General features: G+C 42.0%; 1 protein-coding gene across 1 annotated transcript in view; it reads left to right on the top strand.

The window, feature by feature from the left end:
* Positions 1–231: 231 nt before the first annotated feature.
* Positions 232–25,232, top strand: part of KIF3A (kinesin family member 3A) — a 66,111-nt gene continuing 41,110 nt past the window's right edge. The window contains 7 exon segments of the mRNA XM_049787372.1: positions 232–445; positions 534–621; positions 2,096–2,385; positions 18,480–18,496; positions 18,498–18,625; positions 19,571–19,616; positions 19,619–19,657. Coding sequence (XP_049643329.1) covers positions 232–445; positions 534–621; positions 2,096–2,385; positions 18,480–18,496; positions 18,498–18,625; positions 19,571–19,616; positions 19,619–19,657 — 822 coding nt within the window.

Raw genomic sequence — 25,232 nt, forward strand, 5'->3', positions numbered from 1 at the left:
TGCGCATTGCGCGCTCTCGCCGAAGGACCCGCAGTCCCGGGAGCGTCTCGGCGGAGTGTGCGTTGCTGCCGGCCAACCTCTCCCGCGAACCCGGCGTCGTCGTTGGACTGCGCGCAGATCGGGGACGTGCGCCGGGCCCGGGAGGGAGCGAAGATGCCGGTGAGAAGAGGCGCTCAGCTTCAGGCGTGGCCTCCTCATCCCAGCGGCCTGGCTGGGGGCGCGGCCGTTGCCATGGAGGCGCGGGGCGGCATGGGGCCGGCGGGTGGTTCCCGGGCCCGGCCGCCTGGGTCCTTGCTGCATGCAGCCCGCCGGGCCTGCACCGCCTGCAAAAAGGCGCCGTGCGGGGAGGATGCGCTCGCTCTCTCTCCCTTGCAGCCCTGCCCACCGGTGGGAGGGACGTCGGGCGTGCACGCGAGGGGCCCCTGCGGATGTCCCGCACCCCGGGGTGGGCTGGGCTGGGTTGGGGTGTCCGCGCCTTCTGGCCTAGTTTAGCCCCAAGGGCGGCCGAATTGGGGGTCTGCTTGTGCCTCCAGTGCCCGGGCTCGAGCTGTCATTCCTCTCGTGGCCTCCCGAGCAGTCACCCCCGGAGGTGTCTTTGTGTGCCAACGCCCTGGGGAGTGGGTGGGTGCATGCGGGCAGGATGTGGCTGGCAGGTTTGCGCCTCAGGGGCACCCCAAGTTCGATCTGGGCTCCTGCAAAGCCCCTCCGAGCTGCAGCCAGTTCTTCTTTGCTGCTTGGGAGGCCTCTGGCAAACTAATCTGTCTGGGATATGTCCATTTAAGCTTCCACCATCTCTCCCTTACCCCCCTCGCCCCCATCCATGGGGCGGTTATTGGGATGAAGATAGATAATGTACGGGAGATTAGAGGGACAGTGCTTGAAATGGAGCAGTAGATTGTCACCATTTGTTCCTTGTTGCCTTTGGAGTGTTTATCAGTTCACTCACCCAGCAGTGGACGTCAGCAACACGTTAGGCCCTGGAGACATGTTTTGAGTCGAAGAGGCCAGGCACATTGCCTGGCTGGGAAAGGAGAACTTTGCCTTTTGAGGAAGGCAACCGCAGAGGAACACCCCCCCCCCCCCCATTTAGAGACAAGATAGGATGACAATGAAGGAGGTGCATGGATGGCATGTAACTGATAGATGTAGACAGTAGTGAATCGAAAAGCTTTGCTGGAAAAGAATGCCAGCCTCTGGATGTCACACCGTCTAAAGGATCTAGAAATGTGTGTAAATTTTCTCAGTCAAGAACTTTAGCAGGGGGCTGGAGAGATAGCATGGAGGTCAGGCGTTTGCCTCTCATGCAGAAGGTCAGTGGTTCAAATCCCGGCATCCCATATGGTCCCCTGAGCCTGCCAGGAGCGATTTCTGAGCATAAAGCCAGGAGTAACTCCTGAGCGCTGCTAGGTGTGACCCAAAAACCAAAACCAAAACAAAACAAAACAAGAACGTTAGCAAATAAGGGCAGGAGAGATATTACATGAGTAAGTCAACTTGCCTTGCATGCAGTCAACCTATGCGCCGAACCACATGTGGTCCCCCGAACGCCTCTAGGATCATCCTTTAGCACCCAGTCAGGAGTAAGCCTTGAGCATCTCTTGGTGTAGTCAAAAAAAAAAAAAATGGGGCCAAAAGGCAAGTCCCCTCCCTACTGTGCTATTGCTTTGGCCTCCTCTACTATTCTTGTTTTTTTTTTTTTTTTTTTTTTGTTTTGGGTTTTGGGTTACACCCGGCAGTGCTCAGGGGTTACCCCTGGCTCTATGCTCAGAAATCACTCCTGGCAGACTCAGGGGATCATATGGGATGCGGGATTTGAACCACCAACCTTCTGCATGAAAGGCAAATGCCTTACCTCCATGCTATCTCTCCAGCCCCAATCCTCTACTATTCTTTATCAAAGTTCTTTTTGTTTGTTTTTGGACCACACCAGGCAGTGTACAGGGCTTACTCCTGTCTCTGTACTCAGAGATCATTCTTGGTGGGGCAGTGGGGAACCATATGGGGTATCAATGACTGAACCTTGGTCAGCTGTTTTGCAAGCTAAGCATCTTACCTTATGTTGGAAGTAGAAAGAAATAATTTTTATGTATTAAAAATATTTTCTCCACCAGATCAACAAATCAGAGAAACCAGAAAGCTGTGATAATGTGAAGGTGGTTGTTAGATGTCGGCCCCTCAATGAGAGAGAGAAATCAATGTGCTATAGACAGGCTGTCAGTGTGGATGAAATGAGGGGAACTATCACTGTTCATAAGACTGACTCTTCCAACGAACCTCCAAAGACATTTACCTTTGATACTGTGTTTGGACCAGAGAGTAATCAACTTGATGTTTATAACTTAACTGCAAGACCCATAATTGATTCTGTCCTTGAAGGCTACAATGGTGAGTATTTTACATAATTTACTTGCGAAATATATCAAGATGTTATTAAACCCATTTGCCCATTGTACTTCTTTAGTTTGTTTGATGAGCTGTGGGAATAACCCAGTTTTATCATGCGTACGATTCTTTACACATTTACAGTCCTGTCACCAGGTTACTTACCGTCCATTCATCTGCTTTCTGTCTATAGTTTTACTTTCCTCAAAATTTCTTTTTTTTTTTTTTGGGGCCACACCGGCGGTGCTCAGGGGTTACTCCTGGCTGTCTGCTCAGAAATAGCTTCTGGCAGGCATGGGGGACCATATGGGACACCGGGATTCGAACCAACCACCTTTGGTCCTGGATCAGCTGCTTGCAAGACAAACGCCGCTGTGCTATCTCTCCGGGCCCTCCTCAAAATTTCTTATAAATCCTATTATATGCTATCTTGTCTTTCTTGTCTGTTTTGCCATGTTTTTAATTTCTTAGCCTAGTCCTTTATATCATACATATCTTTTATATATCTTGTATATCAGCAGTTTTTACTTTTTGATATTTTATATATGTGAATATACCTTTTTTGTGATACTTGATGAAAAAAGTTTCTTTGCTATTATACATTCTGCTTTTAACACTTGTATAAACATGTTTTAAAGTTTCTCTTGGAAAGATACCAACAGTAAAATTACTAGGTCATACATTGAATAAAATTACATCTTATAGAGGAACTATCAAATTGTTTTCCAAAGCGGTGTATAGTATTACTTTTTCCCTCTATCTGCATGGCATGAGAAATTCAGTTTCTTTATATTCTTGCACAGTTTAGATGATCAGTCTTTTTAGTTATAGACATTCTAGAGAATCTTATTGCATTGTCATTTGTTTGTTTTTTTTTCCCTAATTACCAAGAGTATTATCTATGGATGTATTAAACATTTGTGTCTTGGGGCCAGAGAGATAAATACAGCTGGTAGGGCATTTTCCTTGCATGTGGCTGATCAAGGTTCTATCCCTGGCATCCCGTATGGTCCCCCAGCTTGCCGGGGACAATTTCTGAGTGCAGAGCCAGGAGGACCCTTGAGTTCCGCTGGGTGTGGCCCAGAAACCAATCAATGAATCTCAGTCATTAAATAAAATTAAAAAAAAATCAATCCAACAACAACAAAAAATCACTTCTTTTTTTGGGGGGGGCACACCCAGTGACACTCAGGAGTTATTCCTGGCTATGCACTCAAAAATCGCTCCTGGCTTGGGCTACCATATGGGACAACCAGGATCGAACTCAGGTCTGTCCTGGGTCAGCTGCGTGCAAGGCAAACACCCTACCACTGCGCTGTTGCTCTAGCTCTATCTTATTTTTGATTGGATATCTCTTTTTTTTTTTTTTTTTTGGTTTTTGGGCCACACCCGTTTGACGCTCAGGGGTTACTCCTGGCTATGCACTCAGAAATCACCCCTGACTTGGGGGGACCATATGGGACGCCGGGGGATCGAACCGCGGTCCTACGCTAGCGCTTGCAAGGTAGACACCTTACCTCTAGCGCCACCTTCCCAGCCCCTGGATATCTCTTAAATATTTTATGCATTTTAAAATCTGCTGTCTTCATAATGTTCTATTCAAGTTACTGATCAGTTAATTAATTTTAAAACATTTTCTCCTAGTTTGTGTCTTGTTTTTTTCTTTTTCTTTGAGCGCCGAGGTTCCAGGGTTTGTTCATAATACTGTTCTTTTTTCACAGATAAAGTTTTCATGATTGAGTTACAGTCATACAATATACAACAACCTTCACCTCTGCACATTTTCTGCCACCACTGTCCCCAGTTTTTCTCTCACCCTCCCTGTGCCCTCTCCACTTCCTCTCTCCGCGGCATACATTTGTCCCTTCTCTCTCTCTCTCTCTCTCTCTCTCTCTCTCTCTCTCTCTCTCTCTCTCTCTCTCTCCCTCTCCCTCTCTCCCTCTCTCCCTCCCTCCCTCCCTCTCTTTTTTGGACAAAAGTGCAGCACAGTGCACTTTTCCTGCCACTATTGTCCTCACCCCCACCCTCCACCACCTACTTCTGGTTTAAGTATTTTGCTTCTCTTTTATGACACTGGTTTGCCCTATTGTTAATTGAAGAAGTGTCATGCATGTCACTTTATTCCCTTTCAGCGTCCATTCTTGTCTTTATTTTCTTAATAGTGTATTTTGAAAAGAAAAATTTATGGTTAAATTCTGTTTATCAAATTTTCTTTTTTTTTTTTTTTTAAAAAAAATAAGAACTATTAGGGGCTGGAGATATAGCACGAAGTAGGGCATTTGCCTTGCATGCAGAAGGACGGTGGTTTGATTCCTGGTATCTCATATGATCCCCTGAGCCTGCCAGGAGCGATTTCTGAGTGTAGAGCCAGGAGGAACCCCTGAGCACAGCCAGGTGTGACCCAAAGACCAAAAAAAAAAAAAAAAAAAATTATTAGGTAGTTGAACCAGTATTAAGGTTTATGCTATCAATATACAAAATTACTATATACCGTTAAAATTAAAATTTTTTTATCATCATACTATCTGCGACAAAGCTAAAATATTTTTGCTAAGAGTAAAGATCACAAAGATTCCTCTTCATAGAAATAAGAGAACTTATAAGTGTTGTAAATATTTTATGTCAACTTTAGATCTGTGATAATTTTGAGTTAATTTTTTGTGTGGTATAAGGTTAGAATTAATATCTTTTTTTGGTGGTGTTGTTTTGGGTCATTAGCCACCAGTGTTCATACCTACCAATTACTCCTGACTGCATTCAGGAATTACTCCTGGTGGTGCTTTGGGGACCATATGGGATGCTGTGAATTGAACCTGGTTAACTGCATGTAAGGCAATCACCCTACCTGCTGTATTATTGATCTGGCCTCAACGCAAGTTATTTAATTTTGGTTTTTGGGTCACACCCGGTGACGCTCAGGAGTTTCTCCTATCTATGCACTCAGAAATCACTTCTGGCTTAGGGTACCATATGGAACACCAGGGGTTGAACTCAGGTCCATCCTAGGTCAGCCATGTGCAAGGCAAATGCCCTACCGCTTTACTATCCTTCTGGCCCAGAGCAAGTTTTTTGTTTTGTTTTGTTTTAAGCCTTAAAATTTAAGGTCTCACCTGGCAGTGCTCAGACTTCCCAGGAAGACTCTGCTCAGGGATAACTTCTGGTGGGGATTGAGGACCAAATGGGCTTCTGTGAATTAAACCCAGGCTGACTACAAAAGCAAGGCATGGGTCATGCTAGCTATACTCTCTCTGACCCCCTTGCAAGTTGTTTTTTTTTTTTTGTTGTTTTTTTTGTTTTTTGTTTTTTGGGCCACACCCTGTGACGCTCAGGGGTTACTCCTGGCTATGCGCTCAGAAGTTGCTCCTGGCTTCTTGGGGGACCATATGGGACGCCGGGGGATCGAACCGCGGTCCGTCCTAGGCTAGCGCAGGCAAGGCAGGCACCTTACCTCCAGCGCCACTGCCCGGCCCCGCAAGTTGTTTTTAATATGTTCATACTGTTGTGCAATTATCACCATTTTCCATTTGCAGAACATTCCATCACCCAAAAAGAAATTTAGTGCCTATAAACTTTATTTCCAATGCTTCTACTTCTTACCGTGGCAATTTATTTTCTTGTGTATGGATTTGCCTGTTTGAGACTTTTATCAAAACACAAAATTATAGAATGGAAAAGTTACTGAGTAATTATACAGACTTAGAAGGTGTAGCTCACCATACTTAGGGGTCTATTGGGACTACCATAGATAGTCTCTACTATTAAGCACATGATCACCATATTTTGTTTATCCATTCATCAGTTGATGAACATATGAACTACTCTGCATCACTTTTTTTCCCCTTTGTTTTATGGGCCACACCAAATGATGATACTCTTGGCTCTTCACTTAGCAATTATGCCTGGTGGTGCTTGAGGACCATATGGGATCCCAAGCTTACCTGGGTTGGCTGCGTGCAAGGCAGGTGCCTTATCTGCTGGTCTATCTCTCCAGTCTTATCTGTTCACTTTTATAAATAATGTTGTGGTAAACATTCTTGTAAAAGACTTTGTGTGGATGTATGTCTTTAGTTCACTTGAGTGATTTTTTGTATACATATGTAATTGATTTAAAATATTAACTGCCTGAACATAAACAGTAATAAATCTTTTCAAATGACAAAAAAAAAAAAGAAATCTATTTTGCTGAGTGAAATAAGTCAGAGAGAGAGAGAGAGAAAGAGAGAGGAAGATGCAGAATGGTCTCACTCATCTATGGGTTTTAAGAAAACTGAAAGACATTCTTGCAGTAATAACTTTCAGACACAAAAGAGAAAAGAGCTGGAAGTTACAGCTCAGCTCATGAAGCTCACCACAAATAGCAATGAGTTTAGTTAGAGAAATAACCACGTTTTGAACTATCCTAATAATGAGAATGTACGAGGGATATAGAAAGCCTGTCTAGAGTACAGGCGGGGATTGTTTGGGGAGGAGGGAGATTTGAGACATTGGTGATGGGAATGTTGCACTGGTGATGGGTGGTGTTCTTTACATGACTGAAACCCAAACACAATCATGTATGTAATAAAGTTTTTAAAAAAAAAATATTAACTGCCAAACTTTTCAACATTGACTGCATACTTTTTACAATGGTAGTGCTGGGGGGACCATTTTGGATGCTAGGGATAGAACCTGGGATGGCAACATGCAAAGCAAGCACCCTATCCAGTGTACTACCTCTCCCACCTTTATCTACTTTTTTGAGTATGGCCTTCTTTGTAGTGTCTCATTGTGTTTTGCAGATAGACCTTGAATCATACTACACTGCAGCATATTATTCTCAGTAGACTTTTGGGTTTTGTTAATTTCCTAAAATTTTCTACATTCCAGAGGATGATGGTGTTAAGAAGAAGTAGTACGCTGCCATTTCTTTATTTTTGGTCTTTTTGTTACCTTAATTGTACTGTGATATTTTTAATTTTTTTTTTTGGGGGGGGAATCTTTTCTTTTATTGCACTTTGCAGGTGCCCCAAGCACCCCTGGTTTCTCAGAATGTCAAACCCGAAGAATTTCACTAGAATTGGGGTTCTAGATCTTCTTGTTTTATTCTTTTCTTCCCTCCCCAAGGCCCCAGGACCCCCACCCCACTTTCCAAGTGCACCATTTGTACGTAAATCAGGAGCTGGAAGGAAACGAGAGAAACTTCGGATCTAGAAAGACTAACGGGTATCTAGAGAATACTTCGGGAGACTAGAGCCTGGCGTCACCCCCAAAACCTCAGATCCTTGCGATCGGGTTGTGTGCAGTTGCCAGGGACACTTACGTGACATTGACAGGCTACGGACAACCCCGGGGTCGATATTTTTAATTTTTTTTTTTTTTGATTTTTGGGCCACACCCAGTAATGCTCAGGGGTTACTCCTGGCTATGTGCTCAGAAGTTGCTCCTGGCTTGGGGGACCATATGGGACACCGGGGGATCGAACCGCGGTCCGTCCAAGGCTAGCGCAGGCAAGGCAGGCACCTTACCTTTAGCGCCACCGCCCGGCCCCAATATTTTTAATTTTTTATTTATTAACTTTAATTTTTTTTTTTTTTTGGCTTTTTGGGTCATACCTGTCAGTGCTTAGACTTTGCTACTGGTTCTGCACTGAGAGATCACTCTTGGCAGACCATATGGGGTGTTGGAAATAGAACTCAAGTCAACTACATATAAAGTGTTCTGTTTTAATTTTGGTTTACTTTATTTTTTGACCACTCCCAGTGTTGCTTGAGGCACCATAGCAGTGCTGGGGATAAAACCTGGGTATGCTGTGTTCAAACCAGGTGCCTTACCCATTGTACTGTCTTTTGATCCTGTATTCTAATTTATTAATTTCTTTTCTGAATTTTGGGGGCTAGAATTCTAGTACATTGTTTGCTAAAAGGGCGAGTGATCATTTTTTTTGGTCTTGTTTCTAATCTTAGGAAGAAAGCATTTATTCTTTCACGAGTAAGTATGATATCTGTTGATTTTTCATAGATGTCATTTACAGAATGAGGACATTCCCATGTATGTTTATTTACTGAAAAGTTGTTTTTTTTTTATTTGGGAGCCACACCTGGTTGTGTCCAGAGGATCATATAGAGTGCCCAGGATTGAACCCAGTCTGCTAGATGCAGGGCAAATACCCTACCTGCTGTATTACCATTCCACCAAGCATCTCCCTATTTAGATTTTGGGGCACACTCAGTGGTACTCAGAGCTTATCTTGACTTTGTACTCAGGGATCACTCCTGGTGGGACTCTGGTGACTGGCCACATGGGGTGTCCTAGAGATTGAAAACAGGTTGGCCACATGCAAGATAAATGCGTTCCTTGCTACCCTATCTCTTGGGACCTTGTTTGCTGAAAACATTGCATTTTTGAACTATATATTCGATTTTGTCAAGTGCAGTTTTTTTGTTTTTTGTTTTTTTTTGGTTTTTGGGCCACACCCCGGCGGTGCTCAGGGGTTCCTCCTGGCTGTCTGCTTCAGAAATAGCTCCTGGCAGGCACGGGGGGACCATATGGGACACCGGGATTCGAACCAACCACCTTAGGTCCTGGGTCGGCTGCTTGCAAGGCAAACACCGCTGTGCTATCTCTCCGGGCCCCGTCAAGTGCAGTTTTAATGATCCCCTTCCCTAATTTATTTAATTTTGTGGTGGTGGTAACTGGGGATTAGTTCAGCTGTTTTCAGTGTGTCAGAGATACCATAGTTCCTCGTCTACTGGGGGTCACAGACAGTATGTGTGGTGGTGGGGATCAAACTTTCAGTCTCAGTCAGGCATTTTATACTGAGCTACATTCTTGAAATTCTTAAAGCTAAATTCTTAAAGTTTTATTAGTATGATCACTTACATTGTTGGGTTTTTAAATGTGAAACCAATCTTATACACCATTGTGGTATATTGATAAGCAACTAATATTTTGTTTAAATTACTTGCATCTATCTTTGAGAAAAATAAGTATGTGGTTTTCTTATAATATCTATCAGGTTTTATTTTTGGTTATAGCATAAAGGATAACACAAGTTTCATAGAATGAGTTTTTTATTAGATGTTTTGCATATACATGAAAAGGATGTATATTTTACTATTGTTAGAGATAGTGTTCTAGATATATCCATTAGGGCAATTTGTTTCATTAATGGTTTTCCAATCACCTATATACTTACTTTGTACTTGTTCCATTTTTTATTGGAGAGGATTACTGAATCCCCACCCACCCACCACCCAACCAGAAGTGCTCAGGACTTATTTGTGACTCTGCGTTTAGTGTTCACTCCTGGAAGTGCTTGGGGACCATGTTAATGCTGGGGATAAAACCCAGATAATCTGCAAGGCAAATGCATTACCCACTGTACTATTACTTTGTTCCCTCAATTCTTTTTTTTTTTTAAGGTAATGTTGATTTACAATTTTGTGTGCTTTAGTCTAGTTTCACACCTTTTCAAATGTTTGTTACCATACAAAAACCACCAGAGTACAACTATTCATTTCTATAGTCCATCTTTTCATCCTCCTCCGCCCTCACCCTCTAGCAAATTAGTTTTATGGTCAGAATCCAAGGGTTTAATGTGGTTCAGCCCTGTTTATTCCCTTTCTTTGTCTTTGTAATCCCATATATGAGGGAGATAATCCATTATTTTTCTTTCTCCTTTTTCCTTCTGACATGACACCTTTCAGCTCCATTCATAGAGTTAGAAAAGTCAAGATTTAATCCTTTCTCAAGCTGAATATTCTTTCTTTATGTATATATCAGGCAATTGGATTATTTTCATATCTTGTCTATTATAAACAGCTACATGAACACAGGAGCGCATGTATTCCTTTTGATTAGAGTTTTCCAAATAACTACCTAGTGGTGAAATTGCCAGGTCATCTGTAGTAGGCCTTTTTGTTGGCTTCTGGGCCATACCTGCTGTACTCAGGGCTTATTACCAATTTGTGCTCATAGATCAGTCTTGGTTGTGCTCCAGAAACCATATGTATTGTAGGGGACTGACCAGAGTAGAATATTGAACATGTATTTAACATGTTGAGAGGTCTTCATATTCTCTTTTAGACAGGTTAGATCAGTTTGTGTTTCTACCAACATATGAGGGTCCCTTTTTTCTTCATACCCTCAGGAACATTTGTTTCTGGTTTCATTTGTTTATTTATTTATTTATTTTTTTTTGTTACGAACCACTGATACTCTGGGGTTATTCCTGGGTTTGCAACTCAGAAATCACTCCTGATAATATTCAGGGTACAGTATGGGATGCTGGGGATTGAACCTGGGTCTGCCTCATTCAAGGTCAGTGCCCTACCCACACTGTACCATTTCTCTGGCCCCTGTTTCTGGTCTTAAATTTTTTTTTCTGCTTCCTCTGAACACCAAACATAGATATATGTGGTGTTGGGGGTCAGAGCAATGTGCCAGAGCATGGCCTTTTTAACTAGGGCCACCACCGCCTTGCTAGAATACAGAAACAGAAGTAGCAGGGTAAACATACTAATAATAATCTTATAGGCACCATATCTAGCAGTTTAATGCTTATTCTTATTGGTATTTGGGAACCACCAGGGCAACATGTGGCAGTGTTTGGCATGTTATGCTGTGCTGGGGTTTACATCAGTGTCTTGCATATGCTGGACATGTGTGCTGCCATTTGAGCTCTCTTCCTGTTGGCCTCTCTGGTCTTTTTTAACAAAGCCATGCTCTCAGATGTGATGTGGCAGCTCATTGTTTTTGAATTTGCATCTCACATAGTATTATTGGTAATAATTTTCTTCTTTTGACCTCATCACATTTTCTTTGGAGAAGTACTGTCCAGATCTTCTGCTTATTTTTGTGTGTATGCTTTTGAATTTTGGATTACACAACCATCTGTGCTTCTTTTTTCTTTTCTTTGTTTTTGGGGCACACCTAGTGACGCTCAGGGGTTCTGGCTATGCAGTCAGAAATGCTCCTGGTTTGGGGAACCACATGGGACTCGGGAGGCGGAACCACAATCCGTCCTAGGCTAGTGCACGCAAGGCAAACACCTCATGACTTGTGCCACTGCTCTGGCCCCAGGGCTTACTTCTAGTTCTGTTCTAAGGCTCTGTACTCCTAGTAGGCTCAGAGGACCATATGGGATGTCTGGTATTGAACCCAGTAGGTCATGTGCAAGGCAGGCATCCTTCATCTGTACTATTGCTCTGACCCTCTTATCTGTATATATCTTATTTTAATTTTTTTTTGTTTTGGGCCTCCTACTGGCAGGCTTTAGGGGATCATATGGAATGCTGGGAATCAAACCCAGGTCCCTCCTGGGTTAGCCGTGTACAAGGCAAATGCCTTACCTCAGTGCTATCTCTACAGCCCTCTTATTTTAATTTTTTTTTTTTTTTTTTGCTTTTTACTGCTTGCACCACCTCTCTGGCTCCTCTTACTTTAATCATTAATACAAATTTTGTTTGTTTTTGGACCACATATGGCTGTGTTCAGGGTTAACTCCTGGCTCAGTGCTTAGGGATCACTCCAGGGAACCCTTAAGGGGAGCTGGAGATTCAATCCAGATCAACTGTGTGCAAGTCAAGTGTCCTTTCCACTATGCTATCTCTTCAGGCCTCCTGTCCATTTTTAAAAGATTTTTCCGTGAGTTCTTTATATATTTTAGATATTAACCTGTTGTCATATGTAACATGAATTTTTTTTCTCCCATCAGCAATTTATCTGTTCTTTCTTTTTTTTTGGTTTTTGGGTCACACCCAGCAGCGCTCAGGGATTACTCCTGGCTCTATGCTCAGAAATCACTCCTGGCAGGCTCGGGGGGACCATATGGGATGCCAGATTCGAAACCGATGACCTTCTGCATGAAAGGCAAACGCCTTACCTCCATGCTATCTCTCCGGCCCACCTATCTTTTCATTTTAATGATAGTTTTCTTGCTATGCAGAAGCTTTCTAATTTTATATTTTTATATATTATTTTTTTCATTATTTTTGCTTTTATTTCCCTTGCCATTAGAGTTGAATCCCTGATGGCAACAATAAATGAAAATGGGGAGGGATGACCTACCAAATATTAAATGATCAGTAAATGATATAGTTATTGTATATTTCTACCCTCTAGGGCTCAGGATCATGTGCTCTACTTCTGAAGTAGAGAGCATATGCTTTTCATGTGTGATGTCCTGGATTCAGTTCCCAAAACCCCCACACCAAATTTAGTGCAGTGTAAAAATTCCTGATATTTCCCACTCCCTTGTGTAATAAATTGCATTTATAATATTGTTGACAATGTTATTTCACCTTACAAATAAAAAAATTCCTCTTCCTTTTTGTTGTTAATGCAATGGCCAGGGGTCATACACCTGACTTATGATATAACCTGAGATACTCTGTGGTACCAGGAGTCCAGAGAGCAGAGCTGCTGTACAGCACTTGGTACATTTGGATAGAACTGAAGGATTCACTTGTAAGGAAAGTGCCTTTTTGTCACTGAGCCATCCTTAGGTTCCTTAATAAATTATATTCTCAGTGACAGAGATTAAAATAATGAGTTTTTAAAAGCTTGAATTTTTTTTATCTCCACATATAAAAATTATTTTCCATTGTAATTAATCTATTTTCACAAAAATTCTGAAAATGATATGCCACTTGAAATTCATTGAATTAGGCTTTTAGGAGTTAAAGCTCAATATGCTCCTAAAATTGAGGCTAGAGTGGTAGCAGAGTGGTAGGGCATTTGCCTTGCACGCAGTTGACGCAGGTTGGACCTGGGTTTGATCCCTGGCATCCCATATGGTCCCCAAGCCTTCCAAGAATGATTTCTGAGTGCAGAATCAGGAATAATCCCTGAATGCCACCGGGTGTGGCCCCAAAAAATAATAATAAGGCTCAATATGCTCCTAAAATAGTGATCTTATCTTTTAAACTCTTTGTATTTCACCATCTCAACACATGGCATAACAATATGCTTCTTGTTGAAATAAATCATTTGAAATCCTTTGATTCTTCCTTTTTCTTCTCCCCTTACTGCATATTATTGCACAGATATTATTGATTACATCATCTTAATATCTCTGGAATTCCACCTTTCTCACTTTTATTATTGTCAACATCATCTTTCACTCAGGCCTTTGGATTCTTCACATCTCCTGTTTTTTTGGACACTTGATATAATCTAACTCCTTTGAATGATTGGCTTTTAGGGTAAGCTTTAAAAGCCTTAGCTGGATCTTCAGTGTCAATGTAATCAGAGCCTCTGCTGTATTCTCTATCTCTGTATGCATTTGCTTGCCTTTTCTATCTCTGATTTCTCCCATTCTGGTCTCATTGTTTGTTCCAGTCTCTCTTTTCTTGCTTCTTGTCCATTCAGTTTCTAATTCTAACTAGTATTTCAGATCATGCCTTCACCCTTAGCCTTTTCTGATGATTTTCCTCTATTCTCTTTCTTCCAACAACTTCAGTTCTGTTTAGATGATACCCTTTATTTCTATCTAGAACCTTATTTCCCATTCCTAGCTTTCACCCTACTTATAATTATTTGATGAATATCTCTTCCTTAAGATGACACATTCCATGGGGCCGGAGAGATAGCATGGAGGTAAGGCGTTTGCCTTTCATGCAGAAGGTCATCGGTTCAAATCCCGGCATCCCATATGGTCCCCCGTGCCTGCCAGGAGCAATTTCTGAGCATGGAGCCAGGAGTAACCCCTGAGCACTGCCGGGTGTGACCCAAAAACCAAAAAAAAAAAAAAAAAAAAAAAAAAAAAGATGACACATTCCATAAAGTTAAGATTCTATTTGTTTAATTTATCATTATTCCTGGTACCTAGAGCAATCCCAAATTAGCACTTGCTACTTAACACTTGGGTGTTATGCTTTTGTTGAATGAGTGACTTTATTAAAAAGTTTATATTTTGGGCCAGAGATATAGCATGGGGGTAAGGTGTTTGCCTTTCATGCAGAAGATCAGTGGTTTGAATCCCGGCATCCCATATGGTCCCCCGAGCCTGCCAGGAGCGATTTCTGAGCATAGAACCAGGAGTAACCCTGAGTGCTGCCAGGTGTGACCCCCCAAAAGAAAGTTTATATTTTTGTTTTGGGGTTATGTCTAACGTTGCTCAGAGGTTACTCCTGGCTCTGTGTTCAGGAATTATTCCTAGCAGTGTTTGGGGACCAAACGGGATGGTGGATATCGAATTCAGGTCATCTGCATGCAAGGCAAATGTCCTACTCACTGTACTATTGTTCTTGCTCCTCAAAAGTTTAAATTATATGTTTAATACTCATTTTGTTGTAACAAGAAATATAAAATAAGTTATTATTTTTTTTTTTTTGCCTGATAAGGGGACAGAATTTGGGGTGGGAGGGTGAGAAACTGGTGACAGTGGTGTAGGGAAGGTCACCGAGATGGTAGGATTGGTGTTAGAATAGGCAATGCCCAGAATGACTGTATTATTAACAACTTTGTAAATCATGTTTAAAGAAAATTAGAAAAAATATATGTATAATTACCTGTAATAATTATCACATCAAAAAATAAACTTCCCCTCCCCGGGTACCCCAGGTTGTGTGGCAGTCAAGATCACTTAGGTGCATTGGAGGCACTGGTGATTAGATCCCAAACTCACATTTATGGTTGACACTTTCTGAGTCACTAAGCCATCTATAAACGCTTTCTCCTAAGGGATTCCTAACAGAAGTTTTGTGCTTGCCAGGTAAGGGCCTTAAACCAATTAAGTTTTTTTTTTTTTTTTTTTTTTTTATCTTTCCTTTGGGTGTTTGGACCACACCCAGTGGCACTCAGGGGTTGCTCCTGGCTCTGCACTCAGAAATCACTCCTGTGAGGCTTGGGGGACCAAATGGGATGCAAACCAACTAAATTTTCCTTGAGGTCCTTCTCTTCAGGGATCATAAAAATCAGGGTTGTCATGACCACTTCAATGCAAGGGATAGCACTGGGATTTGAATTTATTACCATTTTGTGCTTGCCAGCAAGTGCATTTAGCCTTTTTGTTTTGTTTTTGGGCCACACCTGGCAGTGCTCAGGGGTTACTCCTGGCTCTAGGCTCAGAAATTGTTCCTGGCAGGCTCGGGACCATATGGGATGCCAGGGATCGAACCTGAATCTGTCCTGGTTGGCCGCATGCAAGGCTAACACTCTACCACTGTGCTCTCATTCTGGCCCCAGAATTTAGCCATTTTGACATCTTCTGGATGCCTTTCCTTTTTGAGTTAGCTCCCTGTAACTTGAGAGACGGAGGGAAGGGAGAAAGAGGGAGGAAAAGAGAGGAGAGAGATAAGAACTAGCGGGCATATCTAGCATCATGAGACTCTTAAATTCCATCCTCTGTATACCAGATGGCCCTCTGAAGTCCCCTATGTAAACCATTAGGCTCAGATGTCAGGTCAGGTTTTGCTAGTAGCATTTCTCAGGCTCTCCTTTAGCACCACCAGTGGTGAAGCCTCTTTCACCACCACCATCTCCCATGCCTGGAAGCAAAACAAAGTAAGATCAAGGATATGGCATAGAGCACATGCTGACGTAAATGATCTCTGGGTTTAATCCCCTGCACCTTATGTTTTCCTAACCATGACCTTGGTAGCTCCTGAGCACTGGACCGTTGTGCCTGCATAAGGAGACTGGTGGTACATTGCTGGTAAATGTTCTCAGACACTCCAAGTACTGTTATGGGTAGTCCCTATATTTTTAAAAATAACACATTGTAGGGTCCCATAGCAATAGCACAGTGGGTAGGGTACTGCTTTGCACACAGCTGACCTAGATTTGATCTCTGCATCCCTGAGCTTGCCAGGAGTGATTTCTGAGCACAGAGCCAGAAATAACTTTTGAGTGCTGCTGGTTGTGCCCCTCCCCAAATAAAATCACATTGTAGGATTAGGGAAAAAAAAAATTAACATTTAGGGTGATTTCTTGAAGTAAATTGTTTCCCTTGGTTCTTATCATGTAGAGTGTTTTTTTTTGTGGGGGGGGAGGTTGGGTTTTTGGGTCACACCTGGTAGCACTCAGGGGTTACTCCTGGCTCTATGCTCAGAAATTGCTCCTGGCAGGCTCAGGGGACCATATGGGATGCTGGGATTCGAACCACCATCCTTCATGCAAGGCAAACACCCTACCTCCATGCTGTCTCTCCAGCCCCTTTTTTATTTTTTATTTTTTTGGTTTTTGAGAGTGGTTATTTCTATCCCCCGTCAGGGTCTGGGTAGATCTTACCATACATTAAATGACTAAAAGTGGCAGATAAGAACATTCACATGGATATTTTCACACAGGACCTGTGTGTATATCTGTGTATTTGCTGTAACCATACTATCTTTTTCAATTTAATACATATACTTAGATATTAAGTAGCTTTTGAGGGGGCCATATCTAGCAGTGCTTGGGAGCTCTACATGTATTAGTGTCTTAATGTCTAGGGGGATTAAGCAATGCTAGTAATTGAACTTGAGACTTCTTTTTGGTAAGCATAGACTCCAGCCCTTTGAGCTGTCTCTTTGGCTCCAATAAGAAGTAATTAGCATATGAAACTCTTATAGTTAGAAATGAATTATAATGTAATGTTTTTTATTTATTTAAAGAAAATATATCACATAGTTGAAACATTTGTTTCAGGAAGAACAAAGGCAAAGTTATTAAAAAATAGAAAGAAAAACTAAAGAGATGAAAGAGAAAAGAAAGAAAAGCTCAGTAGCAAGTATATTTTTGAAGATTATTGAATCATCAATGAACTCATTAAAGCCCTATTTGAAGGTTTAGTAAGCTCTTTTTTTTTTTTTAAGGATAACAATGAAAGAAATACAGTAAAAATGATGTTAGAGTGGTAATTGTTTGCATAGGCCCAGCAATATATGGGGGAAATGGAAAGGAAAAGCCTTGGTCTAAATACAAGGAGAAGTTTCCCCTGAAGTTTTCTGGCATAAGACCAGCTGTGGGCTCCAGGCACATACTAGGTTGTCCAAGACGAGTCATTCTCTGTGGTTCCATTAAAAAAAAAATTTTTTTTTTGCACAATCGCTGTTGTTGGCGTCATGTTTCTGTAGTTAAAGATCCTGGATTCTGTGCATATTCTACATTGAAGTCAGGATGATGTGGAGTGTCCTCTAGTTTCACCTCACAATTAGAAGTGAACCCTGAAAGCAGGTTCTTGTTGCTGTTAAGTCTTCTGGGTGTTAAGGGAACCCTCTTCAGAGTAAGTTGATGCCAGGGGAGCGGTACAGTCTTCCCTGGTAAAGGATTGCTTGCAGGTGATGTTATAGACAGCTGTGGTTGTTTCGTAGATGGTATGCAGGGGTGAATGGACAATGCCCGTTCTTCTGAGGCCTGAGCCAGGTTAATAATGTAATATTTTTAATTTATGATTTGGGGTATATTTTCTTACTAGGAGATGTGAGTCACTTTTTTGGGGGGGAGGGGGACTTGGGCCACACCCGGCATTGCTCAGGGTTTACCTGGCTTTGTACTCAGAAGTTGCTCCTGGCAGGCTTGGGAGACCATATGGGATACTGGGGTTCAACCAGGTTCCGTCCTGTGTTGGCCATGTGCAAGGCAAACGCCTTACTGCTGGTCTATCGCTCCAGCCTCAATGTGAGTCACTTTTATTTTATGGGTTACTTCCAGTAGTGGTTAGGAGATTGGATTGAACTTGCATGCAAAGCAGACAGCAGGCCTTTCAGCCATTCACTTGACTAGGGATACTTTTATTAACATGAATATTTATTGACTAGTTATTTTGGTTTTGGGCCACACCCATTGATGCTCAGGGATTACTCCTGGCTATGTGCTCAGAAATCGCTCCTGGCCTAGGGGAGGGACCATATGGGACGCTGAGGGATCGAACCTCGGTCTGTTCTAGGCTCACGCCTTACCTGTAGCGCCACCTATTGACTAGTTATTTAAAATCGGTAAAATGTGGTGAATTAGTAAAATGTGGTGCAGAATTATAATATTGTAATTGCTGATGTTAAAGGTGAAATTTGTGCTAGAATTCTTGTCAGTCCAGAAAATCAGTTGTATCATAGGGTCCAAATAATTAAATTTTCAGAGCTGTTTATTTATAGTATTAGATCTAAAAGGTTACTCTTTTTTTTAATCTTTTTCAGGGACTATTTTTGCATATGGGACAAACTGGAACAGGCAAAACTTTCACAATGGAAGGTGTTCGAGCTGTTCCTGAACTTAGAGGAATCATTCCAAATTCGTTTGCTCACATATTTGGTCACATTGCAAAAGCAGAGGGTGATACAAGGTAAAGTAATTTTGATATTATTAATATTGAGAAGGACAAAATTAGGAAAACCATATAGGTAAAAATTTATATACATAGTTAGAATTGATTGTAGAAATATTTCACTGTTGCCCAAGAACAGACAACTAGATAAACTATGAGACATATATGTAGTGGAATACTACACAGCTAAGGTGAAGTTGGGGCCGGAGCGTGGTGCAGCGGTAGGGTATTTGCTTTGTATGCGGCTGACCCAGGATTTAGCTGGGTATGTTCCCCGGCATCCCATATGGTTTCCCCCCCAAGCCAGAGCCATAGCCAGGAGTGGCTCCTGAGCGTCACTGGGTGTGGCCCAAAAAACAAACAAAAAAAACAAAAAAGAAAAGAGAAAGTCAGGAAATACGCTGACACATAGATGGATCTGGAGAATATCATGCTTAGAGAAATAGTTAGTGGGAAGAGGGATAGACACAAAATGATCACTCACATTTGTGGATATAAAGAAACATAGAAGAATAACCCAAAGACCATAGAAACAAAGGTCAGGAGAATTTTCCTTCTCTTACTATGGTAGGAAGCTTGGCAGAATGGAGGTAGGATAGACTGTGACAGTGATAGGGGGAAGTGATCATCCTGGGATGAGAACTGGGAGCTGAAAGAAGGTAAAGTGATACGAATGAGGCACTATAGGTAACAGACTGCAAACTACAGTGCCTAAAAGGAAAAAAGAAAGAGGAAAAGTGTCTGCCATAAGGCAGTCTGTAGGATGGGAGGGAAACTGGGACCACTAATGAAAGGGAGGTAGACACTGGGTGAATGGAGGGGATTAGTGTTTAAATATTGTATTCCTGAAACTCAATTATAATCACGTTGTAATTTCACAATTCACAGTGAATCAATAATAAAAAGAATAACAGTAAAGAAATATTTCACTCTTACATTTTATAAATGAAATTTTATTTATAGATTTTTGGTTCGTGTGTCTTATTTGGAAATATATAATGAAGAAGTTTTCGTGATCTTTTGGGCAAGGATCAAACACAGAGATTAGAGGTAAGATTAATTAAAAGTGATGCTTTTAATCACTTTTTAAAATTTTAAAATGCTTAAAAATAGTGAAATGCTTTGCAAAGTAATATAGTGTTTACAATACTAAGGTTCTTTTAATAAAATTTTTAAAATGTTTGACAGTGTAATTAATATCTTTTTTTGTAACCAGGAATATGACCAAACAGACAGCTCAGAAAAAAAAAAAACATGAACATTTTTGGGTTGATGTCTTTTTCCTTCCCCATTTGCCCCACCCTACTTTACATCCTTTTAGTGTTCTTTTATGTAAACACAAATATGTCTTAAAAAATAAAAACTGCCATCTATATTAAAAAATTTTTTTTGTGAGTTAATTATAAATTCATTTGCAGTTTCAAGAAATAATATAGAGAAATCACCTTTTACACATGTATATCCTACCCTAGTTTCCCCAATGACAGCATTTTATAAGTTTCTTGTAGTAGAGTATTACAGCCAGGGTATTCATTGTTGATTCATCCACAGATCTTGTTCAGCTTTGATTTTTTGTTTGTTTGTTTGTTTGGTTTTGGGCCATACCAGTGGCATTTAGAGGTTACTCCTGGCTCTGTGCTCAAATATTGCCCCTGGCAGACTCGGGGGACCATATGGGATGTCAGGAATTGAACCTGGGTCAGGGTTGGCTGTGTGCAAGGGCAAATGTCCTAAATGCTATGCTATCACTCTGGCCCCAGTTTTTTGGTTTTTGTTTTTGGGTCACACCATGGCAGTGCTCTGGGGTTACTCCTGGCTTTACACTCAGAAATCGCCCCTTGCAGGCACAGGGACGATATGGAATGCCGGGATTAGAATCGCCATCTTTTAGCATGAAAGGCAAACGCCTTACCTCATGCTATCCTCTCCGGCCCCTCTGGCCCCAGTTTTTACATTTTTTTTATATTCATTTTTTTTCTGTAGCTTTTTTCTTGGGATGGGGACTGAGATTTGGGTCACATCTGCTGGTGCTCAGGTCTTACTCAGAGCTCAGCAGTACTGAATGGTGTTGTAAACTGTATGGTGGTATATGTCAAATATGGTAGATTAGCACTTACCTACTAAAGGCTATTGTGGACTGTTTTATAATTTTGAGCTGTTACAAATAAGCAACTATGAACATTCATTTGCTGATTTTGTTAAGTTTCATTCTATGTTATAAATGCTTTAAACTCTAGATTTTTTTTGGTGGGGGGGTGTTTGGGCCACACCCAGTGTCGCTCCAGGGTTTACTCCTGGCTATGTGCTCAGAAATCTGCCCTGGCTTGGGGGACCGTATGGGACTTCTGGGATTGAACCAAGGTCCGTCCTGGATCATCTGCGTGAAAGCAAACTCCCTATCGCTGCACTATAGCTCCGGCGGCCCCTCTAGAATTTATTTTAAACCAAAAATTTACTTTAATTTTTGTATTTTTGGGCCATAAGTGGCAGTGCTCAGGGGATCCCTCCTGGTTGTCTTGGAGGATCATATAGGGTGCTAGGTATTGAACCCTAATCTATGTTCCGTGTGCAAGGCAAGTACCCTACTTGCCTGTACTATGTATCGCTTTAGCCTTCATGAAATTATGCTTTATAAAATGTGAAAGCCAACTATACTTGTCAGATGAAAAGCCTCATGTACCAATTTATAAATTTTATTTATTTATTTATTTGCTGAATCTGAGCCTGTTTATTCAAAGTTTCCCTTCCTGTTTTTGGGTCATACCCAGTGGCACTCGGGTTATTACTGGCTCTGCACTCAGAGAATCGCTCCTGGCATGCTTGGGAACCATATGGGGTGTTGGGGACTGAACTTGGGTCTGTCTCAGATCAGCAGCATGCAGCATGCATGCAAAGCAAATGCCCTACTGCCCTCTCACTCTGCCCCCATGGTACAAATTTTTGAATAAGTCTGGTTTTAAAAAATATGTAATTGGGGCCGGAGAGATAGCACGGAGGTAAGGTGTTTGCCTTTCACGTAGAAGGTCATTGGTTTGAATCCTGGTAGGAGTGATTTCTTTTTTTTTTTTTTTTGTTTTTGGGCCACACCCGTTTGACGCTCAGGGGTTACTCCTGGCTATGCGCTCAGAAATTGCCCCTGGCTTGGGGGGACCATATGGGACGCCGGGGGATCGAACCGCGGTCCTTCCTTGGCTAGCGCTTGCAAGGCAGACACCTTACCTCCAGCGCCACCTACCCGGCCCCAGGAGTGATTTCTGAGTGTGGAGCCAGGAGTAACCCCTGAGCGCTGCCAGGTATGACCCTCCCCCCAAAATGTAATTGTTTTCTGTGTTTTCTGCCTTTTGATACTCTGAGTATTGGAGCTCATACAGAGGTATGATTGTGGTGCTCACACCTGTAGTTGTGATGATTCTTGGAGCTCATGCTTTGCTGCAGTGCTTACCAGAGGTCACATTCCCTGGAGGTCACACTTCTTTTGATATTTGTCTGTCAAAGGTACTTATTTGTTTGATTAGGAAGGTGTGTACTCTACATATGAGTCACTGCCCAGATAATATTTTGTAAAAGCTTTCTCCCACCTGTAGATAGTTGGGTTATTTTTCCTGATGATATCTCTGAAGTACATGTTTGATTTATCTATATTTATCTTTATTTCTTGTGGGTTTTTTTGGGTTACGTCAAAAACTATTTTCTTTTCTTTTTTTTTTTTTGTGTGATTTTTTTGGGGTCACACCCACGGCAGTGCTCAGGGGTTATTTCTGGCTCCAGGCTCAGAAATTGCTCCTGGAAGGCACAGGGGGACCATATTGGGGCGCCGGGATTCGAACCAATGACTCCTGCATGAAAGGCAAACGACTTACCTCCATGCTATCTCTCCGGCCCCCCAAAAACTATTTTCTTTAAGGTTATGAAAATACAACTTTTATTTTACCATGATTTTTTTTTTTTTTTTTGATTTTGGGCCACACTCAGCTGTGCTCAGGGTTACTCCTGGCTGTCTGCTCATAAATAGCTCCTGGCAGGCACGGGGACCATATGGGACACCGGGATTTGAAACCAACCACCTTTGGTCCTGGATCGGCTGCTTGCAAGGCAAACGCCACTGTGCTATCTCTCCGGGCCCTTTACCATGATTTTTAATAGTTCTTGGGTTTTTGTTTTGCTTTTTGGTGGGGCCACACCCAGTGGTACTCTTGACTCTGCACTCACTACTTACTCCTGGCTTTGTGCTTTCGGATCATATCTTATGAGGCACAGAGGACTATGTACAGTCCTGGGAATCAAACCCTGGGTTGGCTCTGTGCAAGGCAAGCATTTTATCTGTTGCTCTTTTTCTCCAGCTTCTTTTTTTTTTTTTTTTTTTTGTGGTTTTTGGGTCACACCCGGCAGTGCTCAGGGGTTATTCCTGGCTCCAGGCTCAGAAATTGCTCCTGGCAGGCACGGGGGACCATATGGGCGCCAGGATTCGAACCGATGACCTCCTGCATGAAAGGCAAATGCCTTACCTCCATGCTATCTCTCCGGCCCCCTTCTCTAGCTTCTTGGTTTCACTTTTTTAGTTACTGGTAATTTTCACATACAGTGTGAGGCAAACCTAGAACTTTATTCTTTTGCATATGAAAATCCTATCATCTATTGATCTGTTGAAAATTGTTTTGGAATTACTTTTCAGCCCTCATTACACTTTATTTTCCTTATTGAGCAACATATTGTTCATATTTCCATATTAGTGCAAAAATAAATTACTCTTGGGGGGTAGGTTGCACCATACCAATTGGTGCTTAGGGGCTATTCCTGGCAGTACTTAGGAACTGTAGAGTGCCAGGACTGAATCAGGGCTGGCCACATGTAAGACAAGCACCTTACTCTTTATTTTGTTTTGTTTTTGTTATTTATTTAAGCTAGATTTCTGTTGTTGAATACTTAGGTTTTATTTATTTATTTTTGCTGTTAAAAATGATTCTGCAATAGTCTTGTACTTGTATCAGGTTACATATGCAGTTATGTTCAGGCATATCTGATGGTTAATTTCCCAAAACAACTATGGAGCCAGATGCTAAGTGTTTACTAAACTTGGTACAGAAAACTTATTGTAATCAATTTGTACTTTAACTGAGAGTGCCACTTCGATGGTGAAATACGTTCATATTTCATTTATACATTTAGAGGACAATTATAAACTGTGCAGGTTTGATCAAAATACAAAAGTTGTATCTCTCTGAAGTGATTAGTATGTACAGAAATGCAGGCATGTTTTTGGAAGGATCTCAAGACTTGGAAGAGAAAAAGGTAAAGGGGAACATTCTGTTTCAGTTTCTGTCCTGAGGGCTGAACAGATTTCGTCACAGAGAGTGGTTAAAACTTGAGATGAAAACTTTTGAGTGTATTGTTTTGTTTTGGGGCCATGACTGCCTATGCTAAAGGCTTCTTCCTGTTCTGTGCTCAGTGATCACTCCTGGCAGGTCTTGGGGCAATGTGGGGGATTGAACTTGAGTTGGCTGTGTTTAAGGCAAGTGCCCTACTTGCTGTACCATTTCTCCAACCAGGTGGTGACAGAGTACAATGTCCAGAGCTGGCAGAGGAGCACAAAGAGGTACTGGAACCTCATTGCTAACTGGCAATGTGTTGGAAGGTCTCCAAGTACTCTCTCTTCTCTTTAGGGGTATGATTTGCTTGCTAGTGGTTTGATGTGGACTGGTTGGGTTTCAGGTCCAGTGGTAATCAGAAACAATCTTTTTTTTTTTTTTTTTTTTTTTTTGGTTTTTGGGCCACACCCGGTGACGCTCAGGGGTTACTCCTGGCTATGCGCTCAGAAGTCGCTCCTGGCTTGGGGGGACCATATGGGACGCCGGGGGATCGAACTGCGGTCCTTCTCCTAGGCTAGCGCAGGTAAGGCAGGCACCTTACCTCGAGCGCCACCGCCCGGCCCCAGAAACAATCTTTTTAAATGATTCTGAATTCCCAGGTAGCACAGCTCTTTGCTAGGGGTGAGTAGAGTTTGCCTCAAGAATTTGCCTGTAGGGTCTGTTACTATGACGAGTGAGGTCTAATATGGTGTCTGTCCACCAGGAAGGTTATAAGCATTTGCCGAGATAGTGCTTTCAAGTTTCTCTGAACCTTGTTTATACTTTATATTTTCTTTTTCTTTGGTGATGTTTTTGGGGACATACCCAGTGGTGTTCAAGGTTTACTCCTAGCCCTGTGTTCAGGGATTACTCCTGATAGCTTGAGGGACCATTTGGGGTGACAGCGATTGAATCTGCGTCAGTCATGTACAAGGCAAGAACCCTACCCACTGTACAAGTGCCCCCAACCCTATATCCTGTATTTTATTACCTCTTGTTATAGATTTGTAAGTGTAGGATTGTATTCTTGTATCTGGCACAACCTCATCTTCTTGTCAGGGAATAAATATAGTTACAAATCTTGAAATGCCTTCATGATTGCATGTTATCTTACAGAGGGTTGTTTGGCTTGGGCCTTTCTTTTTTTTTTTTTTTTTTCAGTTTTGGGGCCACACCCGGCATTGCTCAGGGATCACTCCTGGCTGTCTGCTCAGAAATAGCTCCTGGCAGGCACGGGGGACCATATGGGACACCGGGATTTGAACCAACCACCTTTGGTC

Source organism: Suncus etruscus, chromosome 14, assembly GCF_024139225.1.
Source record: "Suncus etruscus isolate mSunEtr1 chromosome 14, mSunEtr1.pri.cur, whole genome shotgun sequence".
NCBI lineage: Eukaryota > Metazoa > Chordata > Mammalia > Eulipotyphla > Soricidae > Suncus > Suncus etruscus.